This window comes from Oncorhynchus masou, chromosome 18 (genome assembly GCF_036934945.1).
Source record: "Oncorhynchus masou masou isolate Uvic2021 chromosome 18, UVic_Omas_1.1, whole genome shotgun sequence".
Lineage (NCBI taxonomy): Eukaryota > Metazoa > Chordata > Actinopteri > Salmoniformes > Salmonidae > Oncorhynchus > Oncorhynchus masou.
This window is the reverse complement of record NC_088229.1, coordinates 28,392,311-28,414,702: the sequence shown is the minus strand read 5'-3', so window position 1 is coordinate 28,414,702 and position 22,392 is coordinate 28,392,311. Positions and strand designations below refer to the sequence as shown.

Sequence of the window (22,392 nt, the reverse complement as noted above, 5' to 3'; positions counted from 1 at the left end):
ACACATGGTACATATACCAAAGAAAGTAAATTGGTTACTTCCTTTGGTAAATATATTCCATTGTCGGTGTCAATCTTTACTCTTCTTTCATTCTAAGGACCATATGAGTTTATTTGTGCTTCTAACGGTGTTCTTTTTCCAGAGGAAAGGAATGTGAACATGTTGGAAGAGCCAGTACACAGTGAGTGTGTACCCTCCACATCTGCTATAGCATCTGCTATAGAGAAGATGCTGCCACCATCTTTCAGCAGAGATTAAAAAGATAACCATGCATGAAAAGTTAGCCAGAGAATTTCATGAGCATAAAATTAAATACCTGAAGGAAGTACATGAAGTGAAATTGAGAATTCTACAGGTTGAATTGGATATGAAGTTGGAAGATAGAGGTATGAGTCAAAAAAATATACAGCAATGAGACAATTGTGATTACCAGTCATGGTGAACACAATATGGTATGTAAAAAAATACACGTTTTATCATTTGGATATTCATAAGTGTGAGTATTTAATCACCACAAACTACATTTAAAACTGGCCTTGGTTTAGTCACTCATTTAATTATGCTGCATTGCACCATTTTAATTTTGTACAGAACAAACATTACCAAAGCAAAAATAAGCCAAAATGAATACATTACATATTTAAATGCATATCATCTAGTTAAAGTGCTGCAATGTGAAAGCTTGCAGCATCTTCTTGGCTTGAAACAGAGTGTACTGCGTAAAGACTGGAATCTAGTGATGCACCGATAATTACATTTTTTGGCCGATTACCGATATCCAATATTTTTTTACAAAAAAACCTGATACCGATATTTACAATTTTGGCGGCCTTTTAAGCATTCTAGTACAGTTAAATAGTTAACACAAACACACATAGCGGTTAAAGGCACATCGGGCTGTGCACAATCGGCCCAGCGTCGTCCGGGTTTGGACAGGGTAGGACGTCATTGTAAATAAGAATTTGTTCTTCACTGCTTTGCTTAGTTAAATAAAGGTTGGGCCTCTGTGTGTCAAAAAATATACTATTTAACCTCTAGTGACACCCCATCCCATGAACGGGACCGTTGTCATCATCTGACACTAATTAGCATAACGCAACGGACATCAATCTTCCTAGAAAATATTCTTATTCATGATAATCCCAAGTGAAATATATTGGAACACAGCTTAGCCTTTTGTTAATCACCCTGTCATCTCAGATTTTCTCAAAATATGCTTTACAGCCAAAGCTCGACAAGAATTTGTGTAAGTTTATCGATAGCCTAGCATAGCATTATGCCTTGCTAGCAGCAGGCAACCTTGTCACGAAAATCAGAAAAGCAATCAAATTAAATAGTTTACCTTTGATGAACTTCGGATGTTTTCACTCACGAGACTCCCAGGTAGATAGCCAAAGTTCATTTTTCCCAAAATATTATTTTTGTAGGCGAAATAGCTCCATTTGTTCTTCATGTTTGGCTGAGAAATTGACCGGAAATTGCGGTCACAACAACGCCGAAAAATATTCCAAATTAGCTCCATAATATCGAACAGAAACATGGCAAACGTTGTTTATAATCAATCCTCAAGGTGTTTTTCAAATATATATTCGATAATATATCAACCGGGACAATTGGTTTCTCAGTAGAAGCGATTGGAATAATGGCTCCTCTGTATTTTACGCAAGAATTTCTCTGGGAACATCAGGTGACCACTTGCGAAATGAAGCCGCCTACGGGTATTCTTCAACATAAATGCGTAAAACTACGTCACTTTGCTGTCGACACCTTGGAGAATACGTAGAAAGCATAACCTGGTTGATAGGGCATTCACAGCTCAATAGGTACGCATCGGAACGCAGGGCTTTCAAAAGATGAGTCACTTCCGGATTGGATTTTTCTCAGGCTTTTGCCTGTAACATCAGTACTGTTATACTCACAGACAATATTTTTTACAGTTTTGGAAACTTTAGAGTGTTTTCTATCATAAGCTGTCAATTATATGCATATTCTAGCATCTTGCCCTGACAAAATATCCCGTTTAATTTGGGAATGTTATTTTTCCAAAAATGAAAATACTGCCCCCTAGTACCAACAGGTTTTAACACTATTTGATGTGTCAAATACGCTTGTTGACCAATCAGGACCTGAATATGACTGCACGTCACATTAACATTTTAAATAGTTAATAATTTTTACGTAGTTATTACACATAGATTACACTATCACTCATATTTCATGTCACAATGATTCATCGATACGTATGCTATGACGCTGGTAAAGTTGTCTCGCGCACCTACCGTGCTGGTCCTAAAAAAAAGCTAGCTAGCTTGTGGATGCAACCAATGTTCTTCCCCAAAAACATAGCAAAACGACAATCTGTTTCAGGAGCTATAGTTAGCTAGCAAGGTGTCATCATCTAAAATAACCCTAATTTATAAGACAGTTCTTACTTGATTAATAGTGGTTGGACCCATCTATGTGAAGATAACCGCAAAGTCCACTATTGTGGCTAGCATTCAAAATAAAAGTATGGCATAATTCTACTATTTGTATTAATTTGCATCACTGTCAATGACATACTTTTATTTATTTTGAACACAAACAGCAAATTCCACTATTGTGCCTAATCCATAACCCGGTTCGGTAAAGACCTCACTAGCCAGATGAAGCCAGCTGGCTGCTTATAACATTAGTTTTGGGCAACAGGGATAAGCAGCTGGCTAGCTATTTATTTTCATGAACTGAAGTTCAATTTCAATAGGCAAACAACAAGTGGATACCTAGCTAATACTTACTCACAAGGATTCCCAAATCATTGCTAAGAATAATGAAAATTACTGCAGTTTCTACAGGTTATTGTTTTCAGGCTTGTTGTATTGGTGTTAGCTAGGTACTAAGCTAAAGATAGCTACCCCAGAAGTTGCGGTCAAACAAATGATGCTTTATTACCAACGCTGTATTGTAAACACATCATTCGTGGCCGGTGTTTGCTTGTTTGCAGACTTTTTTGTACAGCTTTGACACGCAAAGACCCAAACGGCGTTCCATGGTATGTTTGTCGTGAAGCTAATAGCAGTGATGGTATTACGGTGTAACTCCGGTAGGGCAACATCTGAAAAACAGCGCACTTAGTAATGTGTACCAGTGCTCAACCAGTCGGTGAAAGCCAACATCACCCACAACAGAGAACGGTTGATTGTAAAGGGCAATGAATTCCATTATCTTGGCTTTAATGGATTTCAACTTTGAGTTGTCTCGCTGAAGTTGTGTTACACATCTAAATTAGGAGTGCATCCACCTTGAACATTGATGGAAAACCAGTTCCTACGGTTCCTGTAGACTCCTCAGCATGAGGAGATGATGGACACTTGATGGGAACATGACATCCATCTATACAGCCAATCACTCCTGGAAAGTGCCCATATTCATAGAATTGCACTTTATCGTTGGGCTTGGCCAGCGGCATCAGGAAACTTGATGTAAAGACTCCTCAGTTCACAAATGGCCCTGCAAACTTTGTGAAATATTTTACACACAGTTGCATCACTGGCACCACACAAATCACCAGTTTCACGATGAAAGATTACAAAAATCTCAAAGTTATCATAACTTGGAGAGAATTGGGTAAAGACCTTCCTCTTTGAGACAGAGAGGAAAGTCTAGGCTCAAGCAAAGATGCATCTCCAATGCATTTTTTTTGTACATATGAAAGTGGTCTCGAAAAGCTATTTCATCAAAGTAATTTAATGGATTACTCCTATCCACAAGTACTCATCAAACAGCACTAAGCAGAAGTTAAACCTGCCTCTTTGAATGATTAACTTAAGCTACAATTTAGTCCTAGAGTACCTCTAATCCTCCCTCTTGCAATCGGCTTTGTTTAATCCAGAACAAGCTAAATCTATGACTATTTTAAGATAAGTCTGTGCAAGTCGCTTTGTGTTAAGACAGCTCAAACAGTCATTTTAGTCTGGGACTAGGTTTAAGCCTTGTCTGTGGAACCAGTCCAGTAAGTGAATTTGTCCAAATACTTGTGACTTCTTCAAATGGGGGGACAAGATACATAAAGTGCTTTCATTTCTAAACAGTAAAACAGATATGTAAGAAAATAGCCAGGTGACATTCCTTACTGTCACCTCATATAAACCATTTGATCTCAAATCCAAAATGCTGGAGTATTAGAGCCACATTTAAACATTTTAGCTTCACTGTCCAAATAAATAGAGGAGAGCATACATAGCCTCAGGTACATCAATACCTGCTAGATTAAGATCAAGGTACTGACAGGCTAGGAGGTGAAAAAGCTGGGCAGTTAGAGGTGTTACCATGCACGCGCTCCTCCCTCCATCCTTCACTCGTTCCGTTTTGACGTTGGAGGTGGTGGTTCCTGAGAAGCCACAGTCCTTCTCAATTCCGGGCTCCTGCTTGACTTTGACCTGCTGTTCCATTGGGGCGCTCGCTGGCACTGGCCTCCCCGCAGAGCCACAGCTGAGGACACAAATGTACACACACACACACACACACAGTCAAGACCTCCATTACAGTCATCCATATACTTTTACATGTATACCAGTGAGATGAGGACTCATTGTTTAGGAGTGACTCTATGGTACAATATCTGCATTGCTACCTTCTTTCCATCCTATGGATGTTCCACAGCTTTATGCAATAGTGTCATTTCAACTTTTTGAGCAGAGTTCTAGTATTAAACTTGTGCATCATCATTACCTGCCCCTGCTTCCTGTGCTGGAAGTACTGGATGGCCGCACGGGCGTGTGGGAGTTTGATAAGCCTGTGGGTGGGAGATAGACAGGGAGCAAGGAAGAAGCAGTAATTAGGATTGAATATTTTCCTGAAAATCCTCCCTGAGAAAATTGCAACCATACCGGTATTCCTGTTCAAACTGGAAATTCTAATTAAAGCAAATACCAGCAGATAAAAAAAAAATGGACATGATTATAACACTGTAAATGGAGAAATATGGATTTGAATCTAGCGGTTTCTTGTTGTATTTGCCACAATTTAATCAACTCAAAGTTCTGTCAAAGTCACCACGCTATTTTGTTGATTTAGGCCTACAATATTATGAGGTTATTAGCCAACAGCCTGGTGAAAATTACATTCATTTTAGCTTACCTTTGACTGAAAGATGTCAGCCAGCTTGTTGGCACTTTTCTCTCCCCTTGCATCTGGCTATCAGGGGAATTTCAGAAGGTTGCGGCTGTTTTAACTTAATGATAACCCGCTTATTGTGGAGACTGTCACAGGGAACATTATCCAATTTCAGCTAAACAAACATAAGCAAATAGGCCTAGTAGTGGAGATTCAGCAGCACCATAGTAGCAGAGATTTGTGAATGTGGAGATTGCCTTCAGTAACTGCGTTGAGACATTGCATGAAGCCTACACATGATAGTCAGCAATGCAATTTATAAAAGTCATGCAAGTTGCTCAAGTGATGTTTTCTATTGGAGACTTTACATCAAGTAGGCTTAATATGGTAGGCTGCTAGCGTTGTGATGACTAGTCTAATGTATGAATGAAGCCAGAGAGTTGATATGTCCGGTTCATGCAGCTATTCGCACGTGCATATTTTGTATTTTTGCTTTAGTGCGGCATAAAAATGTTGATATTATTAGTCCACAGGACCGTTCAATATATTTATTGGGAAACGGAAAGGGGTATGGGTCAGGAAGTCCAGGGACACTGCTACTCAACTCTAGCAGTAATATAGAAGTCATGAGATACAAACGATTATCTTCGTAAAACGTGACAGTGATATGAGCATTTGTTTTTGACAAATTATTTAAAATCATAGATGGGATTGAAGCTGTGTGCGCGTGTGTGTTGTAGTCCTCCAGTACCTGAGGAGCCAGGTGAGTGTGTGGAGAGTCCCGGGGAGGGGTTCATGTCCACAGGGGGCCACAAGCCCAGCTGAGGGTATGTGCTGGCTGAGATCCAGCGACTCAGGAGGGCGTCCAGACTGCTGGAGCCTGCGTCTTCCAGCTGATGGCGCCAAAGCATCCAACCACAGGAAAATAACACCGAATTAGTGGTCATTTTCAGCTCACCGTGGGAACATTGCTGATGAAGATCCCCATGTACAGTGCCTAGTGAAAGCCTAAACACCCTTTGCACAGTTGTCACATTTGGCTCGCTTAAATTAAAATCTAACAATGGATTTAAAAATCAGGATTTTCCCCCAACGGATCTACACAAACTAGTCCACACTTCAAAATTATATACATACTTGGAAATAAAAACAAAGACTTAATGATAGCATTAGGTCTCCACACCCGAGTCAATAATTTTGTTAGCAATTACTGCTGTAAATCATTTTGAATACAGTTCCACCAACTTTCCACAACTCTTGGGGCAACATCTAAACATTGCTCAAAATTGCTCAAGCTCAAGTTAGTTGAGGATCACTGATGGACAACAATATTCAGGTATTGACTGATTTTCATGCAGATTTAATTCTGGGCTAAGATTACACCACTCAGAAACACTGAACACCTTGTGGAAAGCCATTATGGTGCACATTTGACCTATGACCTAATTTGCACCCAAAGAAATCCATCTCTATCACAGTGTAAGGTCTTCAGAAGACTAAAGGCATGTTTTCCACAATGTTTTTACCTGGGCTTTGCCCCTTTAACAAAACTCCCCAGTCCCTGCCGGTGACAAGCATGTCCATATTAACATGATGATGCCACCACAATTCATTAAATATATGAAAGGTTCACTCTGATTTCAGATTTGCCCCAAACCTAAAGTTATGCATTTATTTTAAAAAGTAAATTTGTTTGCCATATTCTCTTAAAGTATTCCTTAATGTCCTTTTTGCAAACCAGAAGGATGATTTGTAATGGATTTTTTATGAATGCAATGTTGATCCATCCACAGATTTCCCTCAGCTCAGACAATGAAGTCTGTGGCTGTTTTAAACCCCTAGAGTCGATGTACACCGCTACGTGGGAATCTAATTAGCTTAAGCTAGAGATATGTATTTTTTTTTTTTGCATGGGCTGCAACTCAATCCACTGCACACGCCAATGTTGCCCATCCACATCTGCGGTGAAAGGTGGCAGAGTTAGATCGGTGTCTGTCAGACCATGACACATTCCGAAAATCGTCTTCTCATGAAGACATCGGTAGCATCCAAATGGTTTGACCTCTCTATGGAAAGATAAGACTCCAACGAACACTGTGTTACTCCCCGTTTTGCTCTAAGACCCCCACAAGCGTCACGGGACTCGTCTGAAGTCGGTACATCCGATCTGCCAACTTCTGTCTGTAGCGTCTGAACCGTTCAGCCTACACACCAATATGACCCCTCTATGGAAAGGTCAGTCTCTCAGGTACATGTTGGTTGTTTTACTCTAGGACACCCACAAGCCTCACAAGACTAATCTGAAGGTAGCTGGGTACCAGTTTTTTTTTAATGAATGGAAGTATATATGGAGATAGAAGCTGTTATTCAATGTGTTCTATGGGCTAATAGCAGTAATGCCAAATTCAATGTTACATCAAATAAATTATAACTTATGGGATCCTAAAACTCAAAATCAAATAGCTAAATGATCCTATGACCATCTTAAAAAAATTCTAAATGTTAGCTTAATAGTTCCCATTCTCTTTTTTACCGCAGTTATGAAGGAAGGTCAGATCCTCTCAGTAACCAGGTGACATGATACACCACCAATAGCTTAATTACTATACTCAAAAGGGTATTCAGTGTATTGGAATGATTTCGTAACCTTCCCTTGATCTGTACCTGTCTACAAATACATCCCTGACAAGTTTTTAAAGCACTTTGGTGGCTTTGACGTTATTTTTTTTATTTTTTTACATTTACTATACATCTGAGGATCCTTAGAGACAGAATAAGTTATTCAAAAATTATGAAAACCATATACTTTTGCACACAGACGGACCCAATTAAAGTAATTGTGTGATTTTCTTACTGAAAAAAAACTTGCTCCTAAAATGATTTAGATGTGCAACAGAGAGGAGTGTGTATACCTACGCAATCAAGATGCACACCCCCCCCCACAAAAAAACAATGTTATTTTACTTTGGTTGTGTAGATCATTGGGGTGTAGATCATTGGGGGGGGGGGGCGAAATTCCAATTCAAAAAAGGTGACAAAATGTGACAACAGTGCAAAGGGTGTGTAGACTTTCACTAGGCACCACATTACAGTTCATCGGAGTTGAGCCATGTTCCAATTCCGCTCCCTACCCCCTTCCCCTAGCTCCTTCAATGAGCAACAATAGGAAATTACCAGATAGGTATAAAGCAATGGCAGAAGTTACATTGAATATTAATCATACAGTGCATACGGAAAGTATTCAGACCCTTTTCCACATTGTTACCTTACAGCCTGATTCTAAAATGGTTTTCAATCTATACACAATACCCATAATGACAAAGCGAAAACAGATTTTAAACACATAAATACCTTATTTACATAAGTATTCAGCCCCTTTGCTTTGAGACTCGAAATTGAGCTCAGGTGCATCCTGTTTCCATTGATCACCCTTGAGATGTTTCTACAACTTGATTGGAGTCCACCTGTGGTAAATTCAATTGATTGGACATGATTTGGAAAGGCACACCTGTCTATATAAGGTCCCACAGTTGATAGTGCATGTCAGAGCAAAAACCAAGCCATGAGGTCGAAGGAATTGTCTGTAGAGCTCAGACAGGATTGAGTCGAGGCACAGATCTGGGGAAGGGTATCAAAAAATGTCTGCAGCATTGAAGGTCCCCGAGAACACAGGGACCTCCATCATTCTTAAATGGAAGAAGTTTGGAACCACCAAGACTCTTTCTAGAGCTGGCCGCCTGGCCAAACTAAGCAATCCGGGGAGAAGGGCCTTGGTCAGGGAGGTGACCAAGAACCCAATGGTCACTGACAGAGCTCCAGAGTTCCTGGATGGGAGAACCTTCCAGAAGGACAACCATCTCTGCAGCACTCCACCAATCAGCCATTTATGGTCGAATGGCCAGACAGATGCCACTCCTCAGTCACGACAGCTCGCTTGGGAGTTGGCCAAAAGGCACCTAAAGAACTCTCAGACCATGAGAAACAAGACTCTCTGGTTTGATTAAACCAAAATTGAACTCTTTGGCCTAGATGCTGAGAGTCATGTCTGGAGGAAACCTGGCACCATCCCTATGGTGAAGCTTGGTGGTGGCAGCATCATGATGTGGGGATGTTTTTCAGAGGCAGGGACTGGGCGACAAGTTAGGATCCAGGGTAAGACGAACAGAGCAAAGTACAGAGAGAACCTTGATGAAAACCTGCTCCAGAGCGCTCAGGACCAGAGCGCCCAACGACCTTAAGCACATAGCCAAGACAACGCAGGAGTGGCTTCGGGACAAATCTCTGAATGTCTTTGAATGGCCCTGACTTGAACCCGATCGAACATCTCTGGAGAGACCTGAAAATAGTTGTGCAGCAATGCTCTCCATTCAACTTGACAGAGCTTGAGAGGATCTGCAGAGAAGAATGTGAAAAACTCCCCAAATTCAGGTGTGCCAAGCTTGTAGCGTCATACCCAAGAAGACGAGGCTGTAATTGCTGCCAAAAGTGCTTCAACAAAGCACTGAGTAAAGGGCCTGAATACTTATGTAAATGTAATATTTCCGTTTTAATTTTATTTTGATAAATTTGCAAACATTTATAAAAACCTGTTTTTGCTTTGGTGTTATGGGTTATTATGTGTGGATTGATTACGTAAAAAAACAATTTAATCTATTTTAGAATAAGGCTGTAACGTAACAAAATGTGGAAAAAGTCAAGGGGCCTGAATACTTTCCAAATGCACTGTATTAATCATGCCTATCCAATGAACCCCAGATCTACAAAAAAGCAAAGAGGTGGGGCCAGTAGAAAATGAGTGGGATGAGAATGCAGGTATGGTTATATATGGAGGCATATGACATGTGCCTGCTCCCTGAGCGCTGTGTACCTGAATGGGAGGGATGTCTGGTAGGCAGGGCAGGTTCTCTGGGTTGGTGACAGAGGGTATGAGCTCAATGGCGCCCACTATGGGGCTGGCGGGGCCACGGTGGGCATGGGCACTAGCCATGCTGGCACTGGTGGGACTGGTGGGGTTGGCAGCGCTCACGTTGTGGAGAGAGGCCACTGGGAAGGGTCCAGCATGACCTGGGTTAGAATGCTACAGGGAAAGCGAGATGAAGGGAGGTCAAAAACTACAGATATACAACAGCATTAACTATTCAATATTGTTAAATTCTACCAGGTCTACGACGTGCTGAAAGGTAATTTGGGAAGCATAATCACTAATCATGCCCATGCAACACAAAACACAACTACTATTTAAGTACAAGTAGAAAAAGTGCCAAACCCCTGTTAGATGTAACAAACGAAACCTGTGGTGGCTCATCTCAGAATCTATAGTCAGCTAAACACAAAAAGGTACCCATACATACACACTCAGTGAAAATTCTACTACAAAATGGCAACAGTATCGCCAATCAGTCATACCGGTTTCTGCATAAAACATATATTGTTTACTTTATATGTTACTGTTCTTATTATTATAAAGGATATTGTCTTTCTGATCAATTTCCCTTTTGGGGAGTAATAAAGTATATATACCTCAACTCAATTCATCGCAACAATTTTTTATCCCCTCAGGGATATAATGTGAGTGGTGTAGTCTGACCTGTCTCTGCAGCTGGGGCTGCATCATGGGGGGGTACTGCTGGCCATTGGGCATGCGTGGCTGGGCGCTGGGGCTGGGCATGCGGCCCTGTCCCGGGGCCAGGCGCATGTGGTGGGGGGGGTACATGAGGGGACCGCCGTTCATGGGGCCCCTCTGCTGGGCCTGCATGCTGATGAGGCGCGGGGGCTGGGGAGTGACAGTTATACTTTTAAATAAAAATGACATTATAATGAACTAAATCCTTAGAGCAACAGATAATACTCAGTACTACTATAGTTCTACTATGTTATGCCTATATAAATATTTTCTGTAAATAAAAAAGATTTAACCTGGCTTGACAAATGTACTCTATCGATCAGTGACGTAATGATAACAAAATAAACACTGATCACAGTTTGCGGTGAGTAAATGAATACACCCTATATCCACAATAGGTGGGTAAACAGTGTTTACATACATTTACCCTTCACTACACCACTGCTATCAATGGGAACAACGGTACCCCAACAGTCTACCTGTTGCTGTACCATCGGAGGTCCACCCTGCCTAGGGTGCTGCTGGGACATTTGGGAAGCAATACGCATCTGCTCCTGGATCCTCTGTTGGTGCTGCTGTTGTTGCTGGTGTGGTTGTTGGTGCTGCTGCTGCTGCTGTTGCTGTTGTTTCTGCTGGGCGAAGGCTTGCTGCTGCATGTGCTGCAGACGGAGCTGAGCCAGGTTGATCTGCCCTGGGTGTTTTCCGTGGCCTGGGTGGCCATGGCCCGGGGAGATGGGCCCCACCATAATGTTGGGAGGGTGCTGAGCCTGGGGCATCTTCTCAATCACCAGGTTCCCTACAGTGGGAGGGGGAGAGAGGGGAGGCTAAGAGTAAGTGACTGAGTGTATGAAGATACCCCTAGACCAGGGCTGTCAAACTTATTTTACCCTGGGGGCCACATTAGGTCCAGGGGGCCAAACAAAAAAAGTGTTATATTTTCTCACTATCAAAATTTGAGGGGAAAAAGTATTCTATCCAGTTTTTTTATTTTTTAAATTCGATGCTCCCTGACTGTCTAGCTTTCATTTGGGTGATTATTAGGGAGCTAGACATAATCAGAAAACTATGAATGTATGTCCATTATCATTACTACACAGATTCCATTTGGTTTTAGTAATTTTCATAAAGTAGATCGAGTTCGCCCCCCCTTTCTATTAAATGTTTTACACTGTACCATCACTGACCAGAAACAGATGTCCTTGCATGTATAGTAGTAAACCCCACAAAACCCCATCACAGTCAAAGGGGGGTCCTCTCACCTAGGTTGACCACATTCTTAGCCCAGAATGTGGGGTCACAGAAAAAGCGAACAGAACCATTAGCCTGAGGCACTGGTTCCAGTCCAGCCTTCAGAACCTTGCGCAGCTGGTAGATGATCTGAAGAATGAAGATATTGGGATGTAATTTGTTTGCAGATACTATATAGACAATATACCGTAATTTCCGGACTATAAGCCGCTACTTTTTTCCCACACTTTGAACCTCGCGGTTTATACAATGAGGCGGCTAATTTATGGATTTTTTCCGCTTTCACAAGATTCATGTCGCCAAAAACTGAGCACCGGCACATGATGTGACGTAAATCGAGCGCGCTCAAACTTCCCATCATTCTGATTACGGTAGTAATTTTGTCACCCTCATCATGGCAAAGACACGGAGAAATGCATATGATACAGCTTTCAAGTTGAAGGCGATTGATCTGGCTGTTGGAAAAGGAAATAGAGCTGCTGCATGGGAGCTTGGTCTTAATGAGTCGATGATAAGACGTTGGAAACAGAAGCGTGAGGAACTGACTCAGTGCAAAAAGACAACAAAAGCTTTCAGAGGGAAGAAAAGCAGATGGCCCAAAGTATTTGCAGCCACTCGACATCAGTGTAAATCGTGCATTTAAGGTGGCGCTCCTTGTTCAGTGGGAGGCTTGGATGACAAGTGGGGAGAAATCCTTCACTAAAACGGGCCGCAGGCGAATAGCATCTTATGGTCAAGTCTGCCAGTGGGTCCTGACAGCGTGGAGCATTGTCAAAAAATCCACTATCATCAACGGGTTTCGAAAGGCTGGACTGCTGCGTGTTGAAGGGGCAGCATGAGCTCAGCGGGCTATTTGCCTCCGGATGAAAGTGACGAGAGCGACAATGAAAATGATCCAACATCGGATGAAGCAATTCTGAGGCTATTCAACTCCGACACCGAAGGAGATGACTTCAGTGGTTTCAGTGCACAGAAGGAGGAAGATAGTGACCAATGACTTTCTTGGTAGGCTACTGTTTTAATTTTTGTTACAAGCCGTGTTTCGTTAAAGCCTATTTATTTTTGTTACAAGCCGTGTTTTGTTTAAAGGCTGTGTAAAGTTCATTGTTTCAATGTACCGGTAGGCACCTGCGGCTTATAGACATGTGCGGCTTATTTATGTACAAAATACATATTTTTTAATAATTCAGTGGGTGCAGTTTATATTCAGGTGCGCTTAATAGTCCAGCAATTACGGTACTATATACAGAGGATCGATTTCAGATAGGGCAACTGTCATAGCATCCGCATATTATAGTGCACCCTTTAGCCTTTCGTCATGGAGAATATGTCATGGCGTGAGCTTTTTCCTGAGTGTGTGTGTTTATCTGTACTCCGTACCAGCCTCTTGCTGTAAAGCAGGGCGGTGCTGCTGCCGCTGTTAATGGCAGAGTGGGTAAAGTTGAGCACGTGGAGGATCTGCCTGGCCAGGTTGGCGATGTCTGTCTGCTGGGAAAACAGCTTCATGCTCCTCTCCTTAGTCACACTCTGGAGGACCAAGGGACAAACGGTAGGGAGAAATGTTACATTTTAGTCATTTAAGCAGACGCTTTTATCCAGAGCAATTTACAGGAACAATTTTCAGGGATTCGAACCAGCAACTTTCCGGTTACTGGCCTAAAACTCAAAACTGCTAGGCTACCTGCAGCCCACTAGGCTACCTGCCATGTCTGTGATTACTACGTAATTAGGGTAAACCATAACCCCTTTGTTATTCAGTTAAAACAGTATCCAAATAACATCATAAACTTCCCATCATCTGGCAATGTAGGAGCAAGATTAAGTTCATAGTGATTCATTAGTATTCATGTTTCTCAATATATAGGCTTAGATACAGTTCATTAGTATTATATAGTGATGAAAACACTGATGGAGCATTTCCCGAGCCCTAGCCCTGGATTAAACATCTCCAGATTAATGACATTCTGTGTATAATGCTCTTAGGCCCGTTTTCCTAGAGCCAGATTATGCAGTCCAGGACTAGGCATAATCTGCATAATCTGGTTCTAGGAAAATGGGCCTGAGAGCATAAATAGTTATACACAGAATGTCATTTTTTCAATTCTAAGGGTTCTGAAGATAAGTTTAAATGCATTCCTTACATTGGTTCCATTATCGCCTTACCTCAAGTTGCTGCAGTAAACACTTGCCCTTCTTGTTGATTTCATTGATAAGAGTAAACACGGCTATCTTGATCTCATGCTCCACCTTCCTATGAGTCTCAGTAACTTCCTTTAGCCTGGATGGAAACAGACACAGACACCCAAACTGGAAACTCACTAATAAACAATAAAATAGCACTTTTAGTAAATGCTGTGCAACTACCAGCATGCGTTTACTGTGAACACTGTAGCTGTACCCACTTTAAATTACAGTTTTAACAGTGGCCAATTAGGCTACTGTGGCTATTTGATCATAATGTAGGCCTACCAGAGTGGCGTACCATCAACAACAATGGAGAAAAATGCTTCCTATAACATTTGAACAAGGAAATAGCTGTTCTATCATTCAGCCTACAGTAGCAGCCAATGTGTGGTGTTCAATGTAGGCCTACATTCCATGAGACTTTTGAAAAAAACATGCAAGGCTTGACATTACCCTGTTTATCCGCTTGTCTTTCAGACAAGGTGACAGAAAATCTTGTTGTGTTTGACGCAAGAAACCACTATACAAAGTAAAATGCATTATTATTCCCATACCATTATTACAAAGAATCAGACCAATTTTACTACCGTCTGCCTCAAAATACAACACTGCCCCTTTAAGAAAAAAAAAGAAAAATGACTCGCTTTTCAAAGCACACATTTCGTGCTCTTGTAGGAAGCAAAAACTCCCCTATTGCTGACCACAAATTATCTATCAGGGCTAATAACTCACTAACTAGCAAAGGATATGAACAAAATGTGCACACGTGGCTACATGCAGCTCTCGCTTTGACCTCAAGAGAAGCGCATCTACTCATGACCGCTCATGCTGTAAACACAGTTCAGTGCAACGTAAAATGGCACATATCCATATATGGTAATAGTCTATTTGCATATAGGCCTACTGCAGCTCTGATTGGTTATTCCACACTGGTCTGTGTAGAGTACGGGCTGAGCCATGCATGTTATTGCAATAGAATCCTACTCAGATGCATTCTGCCTACAACAAAATCTCTTTTATAGTTAGTTTAGGTATGTTGCATTGAAAGTGGATAGTATTGCATTGATTCATTCACACATCCACTTTAAAGTATTGCATTGATTCATTCACATTCACAGTAAAGGGAAACTAACAGGGAAAACTCTAGAAAGTTAAGTGAAGTTCAATCTCATGCTTTTCTCCGTGGGCTGGCAGTCCCGAGGGAACTGCGCGGCAGTCTCGGGGCTACTACGCACCCGCGCACAGCTTAAAGGGAACATTGGGAGGGGAAATTTTCCTCAAATCATTAACAAACCTGTATGAAATCGCTGTAGGGTGAAGCGGCCCCTAGTATTTTTCTCACTCTGGTTAAGATTAGGATTGGGGGACAGGAAGCTGGTTCTAGATTTATACCTAGGGAAAGTTCACCCTGCAGCTATGAAGTAGCATAGCGAGACACTTTCACAGAAGAGATGGGAATGATGCTGTACCTGCTTGTCACGTGAGCGTGAGAGTAGTGGACATAGGTCTTTTTCTCCTGCAATTTGGCCATGTGTGTCTCAATGAAGCCTTTCTGGTTCTGGAAGGCCTCTTCCAGAAATTGGTACCTGAGGGAGGAGAAACTTTGTTCAGCACAGAACACTTGGGCTTAGATCACTGGACTAGATGCTGCTTTTTTCATGGTGCCCAATCCTCATTGGAGATATGTGAATGTAACACAAAACCAGATGCATTACCATCCACCACCACCACTGACTAGAATCCACTACAGATTTAGATTTCCTATTCTAAAGATCAATCCTGTGCTGGCTATGCACTACCTGTGCTCCTTGTGCTCCAGAAGTTGGCAGTCCCGACAGGTGAGTGTGTCACAGGTTTCACAAAAGAGTTTCAGGGGCTCCTGTTTGTGGACGGGACAGAACACAGGTCTCTGACCCGACGCACTTACAGACTCTACAGAGACAGAGAGAAACAAACGAAAGAAAGTATGAAAGAATGACATTTTGTGATTGGGTAGAAAAAAAGTGAAAGTATGAGAGAGAAAGAATAGAAGAGAGATACATAAATTAATACTTCAGAAAAGTCTGATATAATCTCAATATATAGTACTGCATGCCAGCTATACTGAGACCCAGCAGGGCCAATCTACTATTGGAACACGCTGACTGATTCTGCAGTATGGTCGCCATGGCAACAGCAAATCAGCTATGAAGTTACGAGGCCTGGTGAAACTACACCGTGCTATGAGACACCAATTGCCTACACCAGAGCCTTCTACTTGCAAATAGAAAGCGCTGGCCTACACATCCAAATATGTCAAATTTTCACTTGATATTCCTGGGTACACATTACATATTGTGTTTAGGTTTGTAGGACAGTTTACCCTCAGAGACGTCCTCTTTCTTGCGGATCTTGTGGTCCTTGGTGATTTTGACCCTCTGGTGAGCCTCGATGCAGGTCTTGCACAACCACTCTCCACATTCTGCACAGAAGCCTATGGTATCTGCGTTGTCCTCACAACTGGTGCACATCTGAATGAGACAAAACACATGACCCCACTTACACACATACTTAGGCTAAGCTACATCCAGCTGATAAAATGGGAGCTTGTATTAATCAACCATCCACTTGAATATAACTGGATTGTGTGGTATACCTGTGCAGATTTTTCATCTGAAGTGTTGGAGGCCTCGGTAGTGTCCTTGACAAAGTAGTTGTCAATGATGTCGCTCTGTTTGCAGTCTTGACAACAAACTATGCACCGCATCACATTCACTAGAGTAGACAGAGGAAAGAGAGAGAAGCACTGGTTAGGCCTATAGAAATTTACAAAGAAAATATTTGAAATCAGCAACCCAGAAAAAAAAAAAAAAATTTCTCACTAATTGTTTTCATACAGATACTACAGAGGTCAGAGGCTATTGAAAAAGCTTATATAGAAAAGAGACGGATGCAAATCATCAAACACATTTGGCATCACAAGCTGGTTCAACTACATAACATTTTTTAATGATAATTTGTCCCGGCACATTTTTATTTTACCTTTATTTAACTAGGCAAGTCAGTTAAGAACAAATTATTTCAATGATGGCCTAGGAACAGTGGGGCAGAACGACAGATTTTTACCATGTCAGATTCGGGGATTCGATCTTGCAACCTTTCGGTTACAAGTCCAACACTCTAACCACTAGGCTACCTGCCGCCCCTGAGAACACATTCTCAGCTTGTCACAAACACAAACATTTTTGATGAAGATGAGTTTGATTGTATCTAAAAATCTGAACTGTATGGAAAGACTGGTTTCTGGGTAGCCTTCTTCGAGAAATATCAGCCATGTCAGATTTTTACCATTTACAATTGGTTGGTACTTAAAACTTAGTAATAATAAAGATGTTACAATTGAATTGGTAAGTAATGTATGAATAGCGGAATACATTATAGGGCCGAAGTAGGTGGGTGCTACACATTGGTGGTGGATGAGGCAGTTTCCCATTGAGGGTTGGGAAAAGAGTAATATAAATCCATTAAATTATTATTATTTATTCTGATTCCCCCCAAATTTCCTATTATTTTCAACATTTCTGAATAATGAGGTTGCTATGCTCATGCAGGAAATGTAAATCAGTGAGCTATATCATAAGAGGGCAATGATATGCATGATGAAAATACATAACCCTAAATGTTGAATACATAATCCTTAACTACCCCACACTTAACTCCCCTCAACTCCCTTAAACACATCAATTAAATCCCCCTGTACATCACTGGATGCAGCACAAACCGGTTTGAGCCAGTCTTTACCGGCTCAGGCTGCACACAGCCGGTTTGTGTAAGCCCCAGCTGCAGGGGGCTCTGAGTGATTGGCTGTGAGTGCAGCTGGAGGGTTTTTGAGACCACACCAACAAGGCTGATCTGATCTGCCACTGCAGCTGTGACACCTTCAACTGAGGCAAGTCAGGGTGCATGCGCACAAACAGTATCCAAATGCATAATCTATTTCATGGTCGGTACTGTTACATTATACCATTTATATGACCTAAATAACAGGTGAAGCAGAATTTCATGCATGAATGTCTGAAATTGTAACATAGCTATCAGACCTTTTTAGTAGCCTACATGTGTATGACACTGACAATTGTGTACCATTAGTCCATGTTTGTTTATTCAATGGTTAGGCCCTCCAGCAACAGTTCGGCCTACTGATCTACATGAAATTTAAACTACAAATAATCAAACCTTTATTTAACTAGGCAAGTAAGTTAAGAACAAATTCTTATTTTACAATGACAGCCTACCCCGGGCCAAACCCTTCCCTAACGACGCTGGGCCAATTGTGCGCCGCCCTATGAGACTCCTGATCAAGGCCAGTTGTGATAAAGCCTGGGATCAAACCAGGGTCTGTAGTGACGCTTCTAGCACAGAGATGCAGTGCCTTAGACCGCTGCGCCACTCGGGAGCCTTATTATTAATGCCACATTTACATAAGCAAATAACTCCAAATATAATGCAATGTTGTATGTTTGGCCTAACACTTAAATTTGTAAATAAACAACATATAGCTTCTAAACATGTTTAAAACCATGATATTGATTTCATGAACTGTAATTCCTTGCATCCATAGTTCAACCATTGAATTCGAGTTTCCCCCCAACCCAATCCCTCAGCTGTAAATAGGCTATACCAAACCAAGTGGCGATTTTGTTCTTTTTGTAGACTTGGCACACAAGGAAATTTGAGATGGCATTAAACAGTTAGACCCAAGTCTACTGCTCTTATTTATGCTTCTGTATTTATGTTTTACATTGAAATCATCCGATCTTAGCCATGTTGATAAGACAAAGTGGGTCATAATAATTTAAAAAGAAAAAAAGAACAGCCCTTGGGTAGTTCAGACCACAGTGGCCAAAATGCCATCGGCATTGAATAGACAAGGCATAGTCTGGTCCCATATCGGTTTTTGTGAATAGCCAACCACTATGGAAATGGTCAATTCTAAAAGTTTGCTATGTCAACGACCATAGGGGTTGGCTGCAATACTCACAAACAGATCTAGGAGGACCAGACTAGTCTAGGTGTAGGCAGAAGTGTCATAATGGCATCTTCCAGAAGGCAATGGGGGCTGACAAGCAGAAAGGGTAGTGTTCCTGGGCCATTGTCAAGTGGAGCGTAATGGATGGAGTCAGACATGTTCATCCCATGGCCGTACGACATGTCCACCAATAAAAAGATGAAAACTAGAAGGCCACAACTAAAATGGGAAACATTTTACCTAGATTTAATGCCAGAAATAATGCTGGAATTATGTGTTCTTGGTTGCCCATGATCTTAACCTAGGCCTTAATAACTTGTCTGTAAATGAGTTCTGAATGTCAATAGTTAGCCTAGGGTTAATGTATCAAGAACAGGTTTACTAGAATTGACCATTGATAGAGTAAAAGTAAATAGTAATCCACATTTTTGCCAAGTGAGAAATGGGCCTAGGCCTAATCATTATATCAAGCTGGAAAAAGTTGGTTGGTTGATTTCTTTGGACATAACTGGCTATATGAATCAATCTGATTTGGAAAAAAAATCTGCTAAATGATTTGAATTAGTATAGCTGGAAAACATTATTTCTTCCCAGCAAACAACCAACAGTACCATATTTCATCAGTCATTTAATTTGTCAATGGCGTTATAGGCCTATATCTTTGAGGTCCAATCGCACGTGGATGTCCTCAAACATTATTTGGCCTAGTCCACAAGGATCAATGCACCAATATCAACTACACAGACCCGTAGCTAGCTAGGTTATTTGGTTGCCATAGTGGTGGACTCAAAGAGCCCCTCAGGCTTGAACATCTGAGAAAACAAGCTCTTTTCCATGTCCACCAATTTTCCATAATGTTTACTCCTGGGAAACCTTGCTAACAAAAGCAAAACAAAATGTGTGTTCTATCTGAAGACATGCACACACCTATGACAATCATGTCACCCGGTCCCAAAGCCGTAACAGAATTTTGGGGGCTTACCAAATATGAATGTGGCTTGTCTTTATGTGGGCATTGTAGTTCTGGTGTAATTGTCATGCAAGTATAATGCTCGGTGGATGGACAAATTTCCCACATTGAGGAAGGATGGAGAAACTGAATTTTGGGTCTTAGGCCAAGGCTCTTTACAGATAAGACAAACTGAAAATAAGTATACTGTGTTGCACATGTGACATTCAATATGAATACTCTTCTGGCATAGACCTATCAGGCCCAGGGGCTGTTGATTATTCAGTATGCTATGTTGCATTACCATAACGAGCTGTTAGGCCCAAAGTGAGTCATTATTGTAATGAGTCAAAGTGTAAGTAATATAGATATATCGCCATATGACGTTTGGTAATTAGTGGAAAACAATATTATCATGTAACTTTCCATCAAGTCGATTTATTTGCATATCATTATGCTTGCTGACCATTTGGCTGCTGCCTGGTACTCAATGCTTATACACAATTTCCGGTACACATCTATTGCCACTTCAATCAAACAGGCTACACTCACCTTAGCCCAATATTGGACTAAATGAGCCTAACGTTACTCCTTAGTCCAAGGACTTTGCATGTTCTGTTTAAAGGGCGAATTTTCTCTGGAAGCCAAAACAGACAAATACTAAATATTAACGTGCATCGACTCTAAATTTCAGTACGATTCTAGGAACATGACATTTTCATATATAAAAAAACATTTTCACAAATGCAAAATACACACTTACTGTACACGGTTTTAACAGTTGAGGCCGACAGAATTTTTCAGTGACAACCCGTTTGTGGCATCCGTCTTCCGTTTACACACAGGTGTTCGGAGACGCTAGCTAATTAGCACAGGTAGTCAGTCCACTCTGTCTTCCGTAAACAAGCGCTGTAACAGGAAATATGGCCGTGTGGGAACCCTAACCTTGTAAAAATGTGTAAGGTGTGTATACATGTAATTTTTTTTATTATTAATCGACGATATGGAAGATGAAGTCCTTGTGCTTTCAAACCCGTACTGCAAGTGATGTGCGTTAATGTTATGTTCAGACCGATCGTGGCGGCTCTTAACAACCCCCCTCCCCCCCACAGAAGACGCCTTCGTCCAATGACTAACTGTTAATGTGATGGAACTGAGAGTCATGATCAAGGGCTACACTCACCTATGTGGGTGTCTGGCTGTCCGTTCGGCCCGGGCACCTGTACGGTAACTTGTCGCTCTGGCTGGGGGATACATTTCAAGCAAAATGAGTGAAGACACGGTAATAGTTTGGGTTCACAGTCACGGGTCTGGAGACTTTGTTTACACACAGCGCACGTATCCATAAGGTTTATTGGGGTGACGGGGTTGGCTGGTGGAACCGTCGGCGGTGGGGACATTTCGGTTGTGAATGTTGGTGAGGTTCCAGCAATGTCCCCAGCACCCGAGGACTCAGTTGTACCCCCATTGGTGTTCCCAACTGGGCTACTGCTTGTGCTGCCTGCCCCCCCTGCGCCCGCGCTGTTGCTGCTTGCGTCCCCTCCTCCACCAACGTTAGCGGGTGTAGGCATCTGAGAAACATTCTCTTGGGATAGTAAATCATCTCCTTCTTTCGAATCGGGCTCTATGACAATCACCGAATTCACATCTTTCAATTCGGGGTCCCCGCTATCCTCTCCCCGTGGTTCTGAATTTAATTTGGAAGCGCTCTCCATATCCTCTTCGCCTTTGTTGTCCGCCATCTTCCTTCCTCTTTGAACCGGAGAGGCTACAGACACACGCCTGGTGCCCAAATTGATGACGCAGCCGAGAGTCGAGTGTGGAGACGAATGGATTCGGTTCAGTCAGTCGTGCTGATAAGCCCTTACCAGCTAGTTTATGCTGGCAACAACAGCAGCACGGCGCAAGTTGCAACTTGTTAAATGAAGTGATGTTTATTTCGATGGGCGAGGGAGTAATATCTTGTAGTAAAATAAATATTTAAAAAATAACTTGTAGCATTGGTCACCATCTTCAATTTGTTCCATCCCACTTGATTTTATTTCTAGTAGGAAAGCAGCGATAAATAACTTGTAATATTGGTATTAACCACCTGGATGTCACCCTGATACATTATACACTGCTCAATCGGGAGAGTTTACGCTGCAACACAACACGGGACACCGTGTCCTTCGCTCCTGCTTTCCGCAGGAGAGAAGTTGTTTTTTTTTTTTTTTTTAACTTTTTTTTAAAATATTTAACCTTTATTTAACTAGGCAAGTCAGATAAGAACAAATTCCCATTTAC

General features: G+C 41.7%; 1 protein-coding gene across 5 annotated transcripts in view; it reads right to left on the bottom strand.

Moving 5' to 3' along the window:
• The window catches only part of LOC135504346 (E3 ubiquitin-protein ligase TRIM33-like), a 29,620-nt gene extending 7,731 nt beyond the window's left edge, over positions 1-21,889 (bottom strand). For 2 of the 5 annotated variants that reach the window (XM_064922837.1, XM_064922838.1), the window contains exons 1-15: positions 21,290-21,889; positions 16,785-16,903; positions 16,512-16,659; positions 15,949-16,081; positions 15,619-15,735; positions 14,129-14,243; positions 13,346-13,492; positions 11,977-12,094; positions 11,197-11,513; positions 10,682-10,867; positions 10,361-10,417; positions 9,962-10,171; positions 5,846-5,987; positions 4,711-4,774; positions 4,308-4,470 (exon numbers count right to left, since the gene is read on the bottom strand). In XM_064922837.1, coding sequence (XP_064778909.1) covers positions 4,308-4,470; positions 4,711-4,774; positions 5,846-5,987; positions 9,962-10,171; positions 10,361-10,417; positions 10,682-10,867; positions 11,197-11,513; positions 11,977-12,094; positions 13,346-13,492; positions 14,129-14,243; positions 15,619-15,735; positions 15,949-16,081; positions 16,512-16,659; positions 16,785-16,903; positions 21,290-21,848 — 2,595 coding nt within the window. In that variant the 5' untranslated portion in view covers positions 21,849-21,889. Of the gene's footprint in view, positions 1-4,307; positions 4,471-4,710; positions 4,775-5,845; positions 5,988-9,961; positions 10,172-10,360; positions 10,418-10,681; positions 10,868-11,196; positions 11,514-11,976; positions 12,095-13,345; positions 13,493-14,128; positions 14,244-15,618; positions 15,736-15,948; positions 16,082-16,511; positions 16,660-16,784; positions 16,904-20,869; positions 20,959-21,289 lie in introns of those variants that run through there. The other 3 variants (XM_064922840.1, XM_064922841.1, XM_064922839.1) reach the window with 3 other exon arrangements.
• Positions 21,890-22,392: the final 503 nt, after the last annotated feature.